Source organism: Grammomys surdaster, unplaced genomic scaffold (assembly GCF_004785775.1).
Source record: "Grammomys surdaster isolate TR1022 unplaced genomic scaffold, NIH_TR_1.0 238, whole genome shotgun sequence".
In the NCBI taxonomy this organism is placed as follows: Eukaryota; Metazoa; Chordata; class Mammalia; order Rodentia; family Muridae; genus Grammomys; species Grammomys surdaster.
Genome location: NW_021604683.1, coordinates 3,753,445 through 3,768,512, shown reverse-complemented (window position 1 = coordinate 3,768,512; position 15,068 = coordinate 3,753,445). Strand labels below are relative to the sequence as shown.

Below are 15,068 nucleotides of genomic sequence, written 5' to 3'. Positions count from 1 at the left end.
AGCTAGTATTTTCATCTCCTTCCTGTGGATAGAATGCTGTGTGTGGCCTAGGGTAGCTGTGCCACCTGTTCTGCACTTACATTGAGCTTTGTGCACAGTGAAAGTTGCAGCTCATCTTCTACCTCAGTGGAACCAGTTGGCAACTTTGGCCCCTGCAGTTAGACAGTGGATGAGGTATTTTCAGTTAGGTCTCACCTGAACTGCTCTGGCTTCTCCACAGGAAGATCATGGACTCTGGAGAGCTAGACTTCTACCAGCATGACAAGGTTTGCTCTAATACTTGCCGCAGCACCAAGATTGACCTCTCAGGGGCCCGTGTCTCCCTGAGCAGCCCTACATCCACAGAGTACATCCCGCTCACACCAGCTGCAGCTGATGGTAGGTGCAAGAGGCTGCCAGTCTTGCAGGTCAATTACAACTATCTTGACCAGTCCTCTCTGGCTGCCATACACCTTGTCTGTTCCCTTCCACATGGGGTCCTACAGTGTTAGGTCAGCCTTCTTTGTAGTTTTCCTGAAAGCACATCTGGGAATTTGTTGGGTTTGCTAATGGGGAATCTTTTGTTTGTGTTTTGGTTTGTTTGTTTGTTTGTTTGTTTGTTTGTTTCAAGACAGGGTTTCTTTGTAGCCCTGGCTGTCCTAGAATTAATTCTGTAGACCAGGCTGGCCTTGAACTCACAGAGATCTGCCTGCTTCTGCCTCCTGACTGCTGGGATTAAAGGCATGTACCACTGCCACTTGTCTGCTTGTAGGGAGTCTTAAAACACTTCTGCTGTTTTTATTTTAAAATAGTAATTCACACATACAGGGGTATAAAGAATGGATGGCCTATGTCCCTAGGCCTGCTCTCTCCCACTCAAGGTTTTCCTGGATTGGGGATACGTGTTCTTTAGTGCTTGGTGCTTTGAAAAACTGTCTTTTTCAGATCTCTTACTGGTACCTGGATGCAGGTCTTTCCTGCCATTTTGATTTTGGGTGACAATTTAGGATAGTCTTCTCTGTTGACATCTATCCTTCAGAGTTGTAGAAAGGTTGACTTTTACATTCCCTCCCCTTTTCATGGTTTTTTGAGGCAAGGTTTCTCTGTGTAGCCCTGGCTGTCCTGGAACTAGCCCAGTAGATCAGTCTGGCCTCGAACTCACAGAGATCTACCTACCTCTGCCTCCAAATGTTGAGGTTAAAGGCATGCACTACTATCTCCCTGCAGTATTCTAGAACTCTGTCCAGTTTTGAGAGAGGATTTTTGTAAATGGAAGTGAGAATGAAGTTGGAATGTGAGCTACTTGTTGTGTTACCTGGTGAAACTGAGCTGTTTTCTCTTTCTTGGCAGTGTCACTTAGCTATCATTCTACAGTGTTAAGCTGACATGTACTTCCAAATGATCAAGGATCTATGACCTCTGTTTAACCAGGCCAGTTGAGCCTCATTTGGGGAGGGGGGAAGAGTGAGGTCCTATGAATTCTTTCTGTGTTTTTCAAAGTGCTTTGTTGTAGAATAGTTGGTCAAGATTTGGCAGAGTCAGAGTTAGGGTTCAGCTCTTCTGACAGTGGTACATTCTCCTCTTCAGAAGCTCAGGGTCATAGGTCAGGGACTGACCTTTGTTAGCTCTGTCCTTAGTCCATGTTTATGGTCTACCGTGATCTGACAGTGTCTTTTGTTTAGCTCCTTTCTGAACCCAAAGCACCAGGTATATTAGGGGGTCAGGACAGAACTGTTCTGGGGAACACATCAAAACAAAAGGCAGTGTGGGGAGTGAGTGGTTCAGGTCTTGGTGGCTGACTTGGATTTCCTTATTAAAATTAGTCACAGCCCTTCAGAGGCTAGTGAGGTGTTTTAAGTATACTTGGAATTAGGTAAACTATGGGATTTGGTTGATAAGTATATTAAATGCATTTTCAACCTTGTGGTGTTTCCAACTGATGATATGTTTATCAGTGTGTAGCTCCATCATGACTGGAAGAACATCTATTAGTTTATTCCTGCAAGCCTTAGTGAAATGGTAGCCAGCATGCCAATTTCATGGGATTATTTTGTAGGTCTCATGCAAAAAAGAAATGTATAGAATAGCTTTTATAGTAAATAGTCAATACATAGTGGTTCCTGAAAAAAAAGAACATTGACTGTAGGCCAGGGCAAATAGGAACTGCTAGTGCCATCTCCTGACAGAACAAGAGGGCTTTCTGAGCCCTCTAATCAAGGGAAGTAGTGCCTGGGAAAGACAGAATTGGGATTAGCACTTAGCTTTTCTGGTTATTTAGTTTTTTAGCTTAGGATTTCTATGAGTCTTTGGCTTTAATATCATATGGCTAGGGAGAGGTGTTTCTGTTCAGTTGATTCCATGCATACATGACTCACCAGCATTACAACATTGATGAGTGGTAGGCCAGTTGGAAAGTTTGTGGAATATGTCTGCTTCTGAGTCTGCTCTATGCTAGATCTGTACATGAAACCTTGGTCAGAAACTCCAGAACTTCTAAGTACAAACTCTATGGTCATTGAGTTCGTAGGTATCAGAAATGTACTTGGTGATACACTAGAATGGATGGTTTGTCTCTCTTTTAATATAAAAGAATGGAAATACAATGAGTTCTAGGATTGCTCTGGCATCAGTCAAATTTAGTTGAGGTAAGAGTGACCCCATAAGGCAGAAAGAGAGGCAAGGTGGGCAGAGTTCCCCTGCCTGTTTCCTTCTCAAGGCTCAGTTGCAGGGACTTGGACATAGAACTAGAGGAGCAGATGTTGGGAACTGCTAAAGTTGAATAATAGCTCAGGGGGTGTTTTCTTGTTCTTTGTGTGTTTAAAGACATCTGTGATTGAAAATAAACTCACTGTGGAGTAGAGAAGTACTCTGAATGAAGTAGAGAATTACTAGTGTATTGTGCTTATCAGTTCTATGAAAATGGATAGCAAAGAAGGATTCAGATGGAGCCTTAGTAGGGTTATTAGGATTTAAAGTTCTGGGGGCTGTAATGTAGAACAACACTCACCAACAGCTCTGCCTTACCCGCAGTGAATGGCTCACCTGCCACCATCACCATAGAGACCTGTGAGGACCCTGGTGACTGGACCACAACCATTGGAGGTATATCCCCTCAGCTTCTCAGGATTATGGGTGGGCCCATGGCAGGAACTATCTATCCATGATCTGATCCTAGCTGGGTTTAGGATCCAACCATTGACCTGCTAGATTTATGGGCTAATAATATAGAACTCAATGCTTTATGTGCTGGCTTCCTGAAGTTATGTCCTTTACTACTTCCTGTTGTCAGTTACTCTGTACATCGATTTGTATCCTGTCTACCTGATTCTTTCTCCATCATAGATGACACATTTGCATTCTGGCGTGGATTGAAGGATGCGGGCTTACTGGATGAAGTCATACAGGAATTCCAACAGGAGCTGGAGGAAACCATGAAAGGCCTGCAGCAGCGAGTGCAGGACCCACCCCTGCAACTCCGAGGTAAGAGGGCCTGAGTCACCCTCCCGCTAGCCCCAGGCCCTGCTATGTGGCTGGGATAGAAGCTGAACCTAAACACAGGATCCTACTGTGCTGAGGGGAGTTGTCAGTAGGAGAATCTTTGGAGCTGGCTCCTTCCATAAGAGGTCCATCAGGAGCCAGTCCAGCACTGGAATTCAGGAACTTTAGGAGTAGCGTAGATTTTTACTAAGTTTTTGGTGTTGTCTCTTTCAGATGCTGTCCTCCTCAACAACATTGTGCAAAACTTTGGCATGCTGGATCTGGTGAAGAAGGTACTGGCCAGCCACAAGTGCCAGATGGATCGTTCTCGGGAACAGTATGCACGGGACCTGGCAGGTATGCCCAGCAGCAGTGTGGAGTTTGAGGAACTTGTAGGCTCACCTCTCTAGTCATGTGTCCACATACTTTTCTGAGACATGTCTGCATAGGTGAGCTTTTCATTTGAGGACTAAGAAGTCAGAACAACACTAGACATCATGCATGGAAAAATCAGTAAAACTCCAGTGGCTGTAGTCAGACCTTGTCAGTACAGAAAGCACAGGTCACTGTTTACTGACCTTTTTGTGATGAACCAAGTTATTTAATTTAAAGGAATAAGACCGGGAAATGGAAAAAACATCTGCTCCAGCCAGAGCTAGATTATCCTGTGGTGTTTGTGTATTAAAATAAGTTTTCTCTGGTGTTTTTACTTAAAAGTGTGCCCTGCATGTGACTCTGTGTGTGTGTGTGTGTGTGTGTGTGTGTGTGTAATAGGTATTTTACTTGATTGCTTTGGTCTAACAACAACTTTCATGTGAAACTCACTAGAACACATTGGTGCTGAGGGGAAGATTTTTCTTATAGCACTTACTCTTTGGAACCGGGGTCTTGGGTCATCATGAGGGCCATTAAGGGACCCACTGCTGCCAACCTTGCCAACCTTTGGCAAGCAGCCCTCTAGTCATCCAGTTGCTGTTGGTTTATGATCTGCTCACTGATGGTATATGTCTGCTTTTTCCCTGTGGGAATACTGTCTGTACCCATCCCTGTTCTCTGTGGTGATGCTGTGTGTCCCCTGCAGCCCTGGAACAGCAGTGTGATGAACATCGCCGCCGTGCCAAGGAGCTGAAGCACAAGTCCCAGCATCTCAGCAATGTGCTCATGACGTTGACCCCAGTTTCTCTGCCATCCCCTATGAAGCGGCCTCGTCTTGCACGGGCTACATCTGGACCAGCTGCTATGGCTTCCCAGGTGCTTACACAGTCTGCACAGATTGCTCTTAGCCCTGGAATGCCTATGTCCCAGTTGACCAGTGTGCCACTTGCCAAAGTAGTATCTACACTGCCCTCCACTGTCCTGGGCAAGGGCTCTCCTCAAGCTGCCCCAGCCAGTTCACCAGCTTCCCCGCTGCTTGGAGGCTACACGGTTCTGGCCTCCTCTGGCTCTACCTTCCCCAGCACGGTAGAGATTCATCCGGACACATCCAGCCTCACAGTTTTGAGCACAGCTGCTATGCAGGATGGCAGCACAGTACTAAAGGTGGTCAGCCCCCTACAGCTGCTCACCCTACCTGGCCTGGGACCCACCCTACAGAATGTGGCTCAGGCATCACCTGCAGGCAGCACCATTGTGACAATGCCTACAGCAGCTGCCACTGGACCCGAGGAGCACACAGCCACTATTGAGGTGGCCGCTGTAGCAGAGGACCATGAGCAGAAGTAGCTGGCAGGGAGGATAAAATCCTTCCAAGATGGGCTGGCTGCCTCTCCTCAGGCCACTGCAGGCAGAGGCCACTACAGACACAGGCCACAGGGCTGGCTCAGCACAAGCAGGTCTGATGGGCTGAACCAAAGAGAGGATTGCCGGATGAATCAAGAGAAGAAAAGGGGGCAGAATGTTGCCAGCAACCTGGAAAATCTGTCTTCAACTTATAAACTTCCTCCCCTTTTTTTGTGGGAAATACTCTTTTCCATCTGTTGCTTATTAATCCTGTTTACACATTGGGCCTTGAGCAGGAACCAGAGGGTCACTGACCAGGAGGAGGCCTGGGTGCTTCTGGTACAGCTACAGAGCCAGCACCAGAGCCCAGCTAATCATAGGTCCTAGTGCCTGCACCCCCATGGGGCTGAGCCTGCTGGGACATTATTGACACATGTCTTAGGCAGCATGCCTGAGTGTGGAAGCCATTAGATCCTATGGATTTGGTCTCTTCCCACAGTTCTCTGTTGGTTCAGTATGGCCAGTGTCCATGTTCCTTCACTGCTGGGAACATGCCCTGGGGCTAAGTGCAGACCCCAGTCAGGACCCCATCCCCCACCCCATAGGCACTCAGGTGGTGAAGGGGTCTCATGGACCTGGCATGTTCTAGACTCCTTTGCACATGGGTTGCAGGTGTTTTTAAGTAAATTGCTTAGTAGCCTTCTAGGGAAAAAAAAAATCAAATTTATAGTGTTTTCAACCAAAACAATGCTGAGTGCCTAGGCTCCTGAGTCAGTTCTGGGAGGGACCCAGGGCACCAATACATACACACCTAGCCAGGTGCTAGAGGTCTTAAGTAGTGTCTTTCCCTGAGACAAAGCTCTGGAAGACTTTTGTGGAAGTATGCCTAAGACTTGGGATAGCTCAAATGACTCCCTGTGTGCAGTCGGCTCTTCTACTCCCCTATAGTTGGGCCCCTAAATTTCTCCTGGAGATGGAGCTGGGCCTCTCTGGCCAATACTCAGTGTCTCTATCCTGAGATCTCCAGGGTATGTAAGGCTGTTTAGAGTGGTGGGTCGGTCAGCTGGAAGACGGGATCTAGAATGTTCCATGGAAGGCTGTCTTCAGGCAGTTTTTACAGGTCTAGGTTTGGGCCCATGCTAGGGGCTACCTAGGCCAGAGTTCTTAGAACCAAACAATTCAGGGAACAAGTTTTGGCCTCTTGGTAAAGGATGTCCTGGGATAGTCCTAAGGTGCCTCTTGAACCTCCTGTTCTGTCAACTGAAGGCTTTCCTTTCAAGGGCCCCATAGCAGGAAGGAATGGGCCACTGTCCCATTTCACTGCTTTGAAGGTTACCTTGTCCTTCCATCCATGCATCCCCCTCAAGTGCCCAGATTCCTTTTACACCATTGCTGTGACTAGGTCCTTACCTCCCCCTGCTCTCACGCCATGTCAAGCTACTGAGGTTCTTGTTTTCCTTCTGTTCCATCACTGTTCACTGTGGCCATGAATCGGCTGGTTTTGGCAGATGTTTACCTGTTTATGTATATACTCCTTTTAAAAACTTGTTTTTTTCATTGAGTTACAAGTCCTGTTATATGCAGCTGTATGACTCTAGGGGCATTGGGAAGACCACCAGGGTGGGTACTTCCTTGAAGTCCCTGCTCTACAAGATCAGACTAGATTAATGTCACAAATAAAACCTTCCTGTCCTAGGAACCAAGAGCCATTCCTTGGCACAAGCTCCAGATGTCATTTGCTTTTGGGGATCTGAGCCAGTTTCCTTTCTTCATAAGAGCAAGGTTGAAACGTTTTTGGCCCTTGCCCCTTAGAACATGGAAGTACTGGAAGGTGAAGTTTATTTCAGAGCCATTCAACAGTAATTCTCAAATCAACTTCAGAATTAGTTATAGCACTCCTTCCCAATGTCCTCAGAGGCTGTCTACAGCCCACCCTCCAAGGCCTTCTAGCAGGACAGAGAAGGCCCAATAGTCCCGTTTGCATGGAACCCTCAGTTCTGGGAGAGGAAGTGTGATTACTGCCCCACCATATGTTTGTACCTGCCTCTCTGGTTCCTACTGATTCCTATTGCTGTGTTCCCTGCTTGTTGGGCCATTCAGGGCCTAGGAAGGAAGGTCTTCCCCCACCACATGCAAACACGGGTGCTTGCGGCTGCTTTCAGTTTGTTTTTTTGAGAAAATAGGACAGGATTTGGTTTTGCAGAGGGTGCAAGTTCCTTTCCATGCCTGCCCAGGAGGCACGCAGAAGGGCAAGTTTGAGTTCTTTGAGTTCTACTTTGTATGTGTTTAGCAAGTATCTGCTTGGTACTTTGATTTAAAATAAAAAAAAAAAACACTTTTATAATTTGTGTGTTTGTCTCTTGTAATGAAAGCTGTGAAGAAACCAAATTTAACTTGTAAAACCATGTCCCTTGTGACAGTGCTATTGTTTCAGGTCCTTTAGACATATCTGCCCACAGAGTCTAGTTATGGTCTGGGTCCTGAAGTCAAGCAGGTTTTTTTTGTTGTTGTTTTATTTTTTGTTGTTGGTGGTGGCTTTTTTGTTTTTGTTTGTTTGAGACAGGTTCTCTACATAGACCTGGCTGGCCTGGCTCACAGGGATCCCACCTGTCTCTGTCTTCTGAGTGCTGGGATTAAAGGTGTGCACCACCACTCCCTGTTCAAACAGTTTTAGTAACTATACCAAGTACTGTTTGGCTTCTGTGTTGAGCTCAGAGTACAGGTGTGCATGGCATAGGTGAGCCTCCATGTCACTGCATCAGACTGTGCAGTCAGGGTGGCTCAGAAGCAACAGAGAGTTACTACTTACAAATCAAGGCAGACATTGTAGAACTATTAAGAACGTGGAACAAGGTGAGGATATAAAGCTAGAGTAACTACTTCACCCTGTCCCAGTGCTGAAGTTCCCGTAACTTCTCTAGAGGGTTGGGAGAGGCCATTACTGTCCAGCTAGCCTTGTTCTTCCCTTGCCCTGCTTGCTTGAGATCCTTCTTCACCACTGTTCCCCTATTTGGTATTATGATTCCTAGGGAACCACAGATAGGCCTCTCCTACATTCTACAGAAGAGAGAGGCAGATAGCATGTCATATCACTTAAATGAGTGTTGGTAAGCCACAGACTTCCTGAGGTGGGTGTTGACGGGTGTGTGACTTCCTAAGGGGGACCTAAACGAATACCTACTTCCCATCTAAAGACTTGCTGTGATTCAGTGTTCTTCCATGAGCATGCTCCACTGCAATAGGGCTAAGAGATGGGCAATAGGCCCTTCCTATCATCACATTTCATGGACCTCCTGTCTCCAGCACACCTATGATCCCACAGAAAATCTGTAGGCACCTCAGATTTAATGTGTCCAAAACAGAATTCTTACTTTCTCCCCTGAACCTGTTCATTTCTGTAGTTTCTAGTCTCTAAGAAGGATGTCACCAACACCTGTTTGTTTCTTATCTCTAGGAAGGATGTCACCATCCACTTCAGATATCCCTTCCTCATTAAGCCATACCCCTCCATCTCTCAGGCCAAGAGAGTCCACATTATTCTTCACTGTTATTCTCTACGGTCACTCTGGTCCCAACATTATCATTATTTGGTGCCTCTGGGCAAGAGGAATGTCCCTTACTCAGCTCTTCTGACACCTACTCCTGACATTTGTGGCAGTCACCAGCTGCAGAATATAACCCTACTAGATTAGAAGGGTCAACCTCCTGTGCCCCCACTGAGAAGTCCCTAGAGACAGGTTCCAGCACTGGCTAATTGCTGGAAGAGAATGTAAGAAGGAAGAATTGGGAGCAGGGGAGCAGTCTACTCGCTCAGCTTGTAGTGTTCTAAAGCATGGGGTCCACAGAGGATGGTGCTCAATAATACCCCACATCTGGATAGACTGCTGCTTTCGAATTCACCCACCAATGGAGGACATGTTTTTTCTATTTTTTTTTAAATTTATAACCATTGCTGGATCATGCAGAAACTTTTTTTTTTTAAGTTTTGTAAGCAATTGTCACTGTCTTCTGGTGTACAGCTGTATTGTTTTGCATTTCTACCAGCAATGAGTGTAGCTGTTGACCTACATCCTCATACCATGCAGTATACTTAGCATTTTGGACTTTGGCGTTCTGATAGGTGTAAGTGGCCTCTCACTGTTGGACTGTTTGTTTTGAGATTTTATCACTGTGCAGCCCAAGATAGCTTCGAACTTGTAATCGTCCTGCCTCTCCTGTGGGATTACAGACATGTGTCACCACATTCAACTTCTCTATTAAGAAGTGATTATGTCATTGTGTGCATGATGTATGTTGGGGTGCATGTGCTGTGTGCATGTGGAGGTCAGAGGACAACTTTGTGGAGTTAGTTCTTTCAACCTTTTATATGGGTTCCAGAAATGGAACTTGGGTTGTCAGGCTTGTACAGCAAGTGCTATTACAGAGCCATCTCACCACCCTTCCCTGTTGTTTTAATTTGCAGTTGCATGATGGCATATGATACAGAACACCTTTTTAGAAGAAGATTTGTGCTTGTGCCTGGTGGTAGTGGTGCATGCTTTTAATTTCAGTACTTGTGAGGCAGAGACAGGCAGATCCTCTGAGTTGGAGGTCAGCCTGGTCTAAAAAGAAAGAAAGAAAGACATTTGTTTTTATTTTTAGGTGTATGAGCATTTTGCCTACATGTATGTATCTGTGACACATGCGTGCCTGGTGTTTGTAGTACCAGAAGAAGACATCAGAGGTCTTGAACTGGAGTTAAAAGATGGTCGTGAAGCCAGTTGGTGGTGGCTCATACATTTAATCCCAGCACTCAGAAAGCAGGGGCAGGTGGATCTTGAGGACAGCCAAGGCAACACAGAGAAAACCTGTCAAAAAAACAAACCAAACGAAACCAAACAAAGAGTGAGTTGCCATGTGGGTGCTGTGAACTTGTGAATTAAATCCAGATCCTTTGCAAAAGCAGAAAGAGCTTTTAATTGCTGAGCTATTTCTTCAGTCCTTAAAAGTTTTATGTGCCCATATATCCTCTTCAGGAAAGTGTCAGGTCTTTTGTCTACTTTTTAAAAATGAATATATATATATGTATGTATGTATGTATGTATGTATGTATGTATGTATGTATGGGCACCACCACTAGCATGTCAGGGGGCCACAGAATTAGAGATAGTTCTGAGCTACCACATGGGTGCTGGGGACTAAATCTGAAACTTCTGGAAGAGCAACTGGTGCTCTTCCCCACTGAGTCATCTCTCCAGCTCCTTTTTTGCCCATTTTCATCTAGGTCCGTTTTGTTAATTATGACTTCTGTTGTAGTATTTTTTTTTCTTTTTTGGTGGGGAATAGGGTGGGGTAGGGGACAGTGCTGGAGAATCAAACACAGCGTCTTACAACTACCGAGACTGAAGATAGGGGCAGATATTAGCCTTTTATTAAATCCTACCATCAGATTTATTTATAAGTATCTCTCCCAGATTATGGCTTGTACTTCTCATTTCTCTTAACAATATTTTTCAAAGAGGCTTTTTTTCTTCACTTTTGCTAGGCATGGTGGCACACATCTTTAATTCCAGCACTTGGGAGGCAGAAGCAGGTGGATCTCTGTATGTTCCAGGACAGCTAGGTCTACATATCAAGTTTCAGGCCAGCCAGTGCTATATAGTGAGAAGCTCTCTCAAACCAACCAACCAACCAACCAACCAACCAACCAACCAACCAACCAATAAAGACTGCACTTGAACTTTGAAATTTGCAATTTTTAAAAAGATTGTGGGTTGGAAGTATAGCTCATGGGTAGAGTACTTGTCTAGTATGTACAAACTCCTACTTCAGTCCCAGCAATGGAGGGGGGAAAAGAAAGAAAAAAAGAAATCTGCTTATAGTTTGTCAAGCACACGTTTTTACTATTTTTTTTTCTGTCATTGGCTGCTTCTTAGTTACTGTTCTATTGCTGTGACAAAACACCATAGCCAAGGCAACTTATAAAAGAAAACATTTAACTTGGGGCTCATGGTTGCAGAGGGTTAGAGTCCATGACCACTGTGGTAGAAAGTATGACGTCAGGCAGACAGGCATGGTGCTGGAGCAGTAGCTGGAAGCTTACATCTCTATCCACAAAAGGAGGTAGAGAGAGTTAACTGGTGTGGACTTTTGAAACCTCAAAGCCCACCTCCAGTGACACTCTTCCTTCAGTGAGGCCACTTCCCTTCATCCTTTCCAAGTAGTTCTACCTATTCAAAGTTAGGAGTCTCTGGGAGCCATTCTCATTCAGACCATTATAGTGGCCATTCTCATCATAGTGGCTTATCTTTTAATTTTTCTCAGTGGTTTCTACTTGGTAGAACTGCTTAGGGAAGACGAGGAGGTATAGCTTTGTTGGAGGAGGTATGTCTCTGGTGGGTGGGATTTTATGTTTCAAAAGATTCCCAGTGCCCTCTCTGCCTTGTAGTTTTGACTAAGATGTGAGCTCTCAGCTGTTGCTTCACTCCACCACCATGAACACTAACTCTCTGAAACTGTAAGCCAAGGTAAACTCTTGTTGTAGTGTTTAATCACAGCAATAGGAAAGTAAGACTAGTATTAGCATATGTGTGTATGCATTTATAACTTGTATTAAAGTTTCATTAATGATCTAATAGTTTTGCATATGCATTTTCCTCCTTAGTCCAATTATAGATTTCAGTCATACCAGTTCTTGGGTCTTTTTGGCCTCTTCAGTCTGTCCTAGTACCTGAGACTTCTATGAAGTGAACAGGAATCTGTATGGGGATCATTGTAATGGGGTTGAGCTCAATCTTTAACAGGAAACAGGGGGTTGTGTCCTCCCAATACCTCATCACAGAGCTTGTGACATACATCCATCTGTCTGTCTCTCGTGATGCTCACTCTGATTATTCTATTTAAGTGGCATCCAGGCAGTCACTGTGGTCTGTGCTTACTCCTGAGAGGTGATTATCACAGGAGTGAAAAGAAAAGCCATGGAGGTATTACAGCTGGGATGAGTAAGATCACAGATCTGTACTGGCATTTCTTTGTTGTGATATGGTGTGAAATGGGGTCTCCATGACATATCTTTTCAACTTAGGTTCCTGGGAGGATAGACATCCTTTGCTGTGATAAGGATGTTGCTAGAGGAGTAAGAGGAGAAGAGTTGGGGCTAGGTACATGTGAGACACTCAATAATTGATGCTGAGGAGGCCCTTGGATCTCAGTGTCTAGTCCAGGGAGTCTAGGTTTAGAGACCAAGTATGGTTGTTTGGGATGGGAACATTCTGGAAGATTATCTGGCTTTAGCACAGCTGAGGTCAGAGAACAGGGTCCCTTATGTCTGTGTGGTGCCTGACCAAGTTGTTCTAGAAGCATTCTTCATTCTATGGAGACATATACCTGGTCCCAAAGCAAAGTTCGCAAAGGCTGAGAAAACAGTAAGTTCCACTAGCTACTTCAGCTTACTTCTGATTTCTGCAACAGACTCTTGTGAGTGTGTGTGTGTGTGTGTGTGTGTGTGTGTGTGTGTGTTTACATTCAAGAATACATTGCTGAACACTTTGATTTTCTTCTTTAGTAAAGTGTCCAGAACTGAAAGACCCCCTTTTCAGTGGCTTCCCAGTATTCCCTGCATGAGAGGGGGACCACCATTGAGATGATGCTGGGTTTGGGGACCTGGATCTGTGGTGATTGGAAGGAAGGCTGCTATGAGTAAGCCCAGCAACCACTGTCTGTTACTGTTCCTTGGTATGGGCCCCCTGTAATTCTAGATGTGGCTACCTAGTTGTCTTTTAGTTGGACGGAGACTTAGTGTGGTCTTGATGATCCAAAATGGAGATTCGATCAAGTGGCTCTGATCTGTGTTTCCTCACATGAAGGTAAATATTTTCTCTACATTTGGAACAACTTCTATTTCCACTTTTCTTTGTATAGCAAATATTGGTTCATATACGCTTCTTATTTTTTTCATAGATTGTTTTTCTGAACTTATAATGTTTATAGTTTAAAATATATACTATATTGAAGTCAGACTTTTACCTGTGATAACAGTTACAATGTTTCTTTTTGTTTTCCTGGTTTTGCTTTAATTGATAGTGAGGGTTTTTTTTTTCTATACAAAATTGTTTTAGTTTTGTGGGATGAAGTTATTGATAGTGTGCTGGTAGATTTTTAACAACTGGTTCTCTGAAAAGAAAAAGAATTCCATGGTGACCTTTGTGGCCTGTCAAGCTATTGACTGTGTCTTTTAACCTACATTGGGAGGAGCCAGCTTCAATATGTCTGCTAGGGTAGGGGTAAGCGATGACACTTGTTTCACTCCAAGGCTAAGATGGCTGATTGACATAATTCTACCTGAGGTTCTTTTAGCTGTTATGATTTTGTCTATTTACATCTTTGAACTATCTGCTATAAGACGTTGGTAGAGGCTAGTACCATTTGTCATTTCTGCTTCAGTATGCTAACTAACTGCTAACAAGTGAGCACAGAGCGAGCCATCTTTTTCAGAGTGTGGATAGGATGCTGCTTTACACCATGTATTAGACTCCTGCATGCGTATTCTGATAAATCTGTGGACTCTGACCCAGAGATCTGCTTGTCCATCTGTAAGAAATGTTAAATATGAAGCTTTTCTACCAAATACTATAAAAGGAATTAAAATTTTTTTTATCCTCTCTACTGTGTGTAAGACTTTCTTGTAAATGTTTTAATTCCCTCACCTAGTCAAACCTTTGTTTACACAACAGGCCTCCAGCTACATTCCAGCAATCTGATGACCTGGAGCAGTAACAGTTAGTTCTCTGGCCCATCATTTTCTGTGTGCTAATTCTTTTCAGACCAGTCAATGGGGAAAAGACATAGTCACCACCTGAGTCAGAGTGAAAACCAAGTGTGTGTTTCCTCTTTCGAACATTTTGAACACACTGTCTTGATCCACAAGTTTTGCCTTATCTAGACACTTCTATTGGTGTGGTGATCTTCTTTGTGACCCCAAACTTACACTTACACAGTCACACACACACACACACACACACACACACACACACACACACGTGCGCCTTCTGGGACAGGATCGCTGTCCTGGAACTCATTTTATGATGACGTAGGCTTCAAACTCAGGAATCCACCTGCCTCTGTACTACTATCTAAAGGTATGTGCCACCACACCCAGCCTAAAACTTATTTCTGACACATCTGTGCTCTCCAGGACTTTACAGATGCAGTGATGGTTGAGTTCCTCCTAGCTGGGGATTGGCAAGCAACCTCAGCTCTTCCCCCACAAACCCCATCCCTCACTGAGGAGGAGCTATCACTGAGTATTCCCACCCTCCACCCTATCGTGAATGACCCAAACCACAAGGAGGAAGCAGTCTTTTCTGATATTTGGTCATTTCTGCTGAATACACGTCTGTCTGTCCTTCCGCAGCCTGTGAGACGAGGACCCCAGTGCCACAGTGTCTCAGCTCTGTGGGCTACTCAGCCTCTAGGATGACCACACTGCACGTTCCCACTGAGCTCAGGCAACTCAAATGAGAATGCACAATGCCTCAGCGCTTCCTGCTCTATGATGAATTCTGGCACACTCCCGACATCTCTGTGAATCTGAAGGGGTGGACTTGCCAAGGACCAGCCTCAGTTAGAGAGCGCTTCTGAAGGGGTGTCTGGGAGCGGCAAAAACAAACAACTCTGAAGTCAAATCGTGGGTCCATGCTGAGATAGCTTTCCAAACTGCTTGCTTGCTCCCCCCCCCTCCCTCCCTCCCTCCCTCTCTCTCTCCTCTCTCTGTGTTTGTGTGTGTGTGTGTAAGCGCACACGAATTCTGCTCTCCTCTGCTCCGCTCTAAGACAGTGTTTTCTTGCTATTCTAAAAACTCTCTGGTTGAGACAGCTCTCTCTGCTAGTAAAAATTCTAAAAGCTATCTGGATAGC

The 15,068-nt window shown here is 44.9% G+C and overlaps 1 protein-coding gene across 2 annotated transcripts in view; it reads left to right on the top strand.

Moving 5' to 3' along the window:
• The window catches only part of Gmeb2 (glucocorticoid modulatory element binding protein 2), a 35,424-nt gene extending 27,735 nt beyond the window's left edge, over positions 1-7,689 (top strand). The window contains exons 7-11 of one of the 2 annotated variants that reach the window (XM_028774143.1): positions 221-378; positions 3,010-3,081; positions 3,322-3,459; positions 3,691-3,813; positions 4,538-7,689. In XM_028774143.1, coding sequence (XP_028629976.1) covers positions 221-378; positions 3,010-3,081; positions 3,322-3,459; positions 3,691-3,813; positions 4,538-5,178 — 1,132 coding nt within the window. In that variant the 3' untranslated portion in view covers positions 5,179-7,689. The remainder of the gene's footprint in view (positions 1-220; positions 379-3,009; positions 3,082-3,321; positions 3,460-3,690; positions 3,814-4,537) is intronic. The other variant, XM_028774142.1, reaches the window with a different exon arrangement.
• Positions 7,690-15,068: the final 7,379 nt, after the last annotated feature.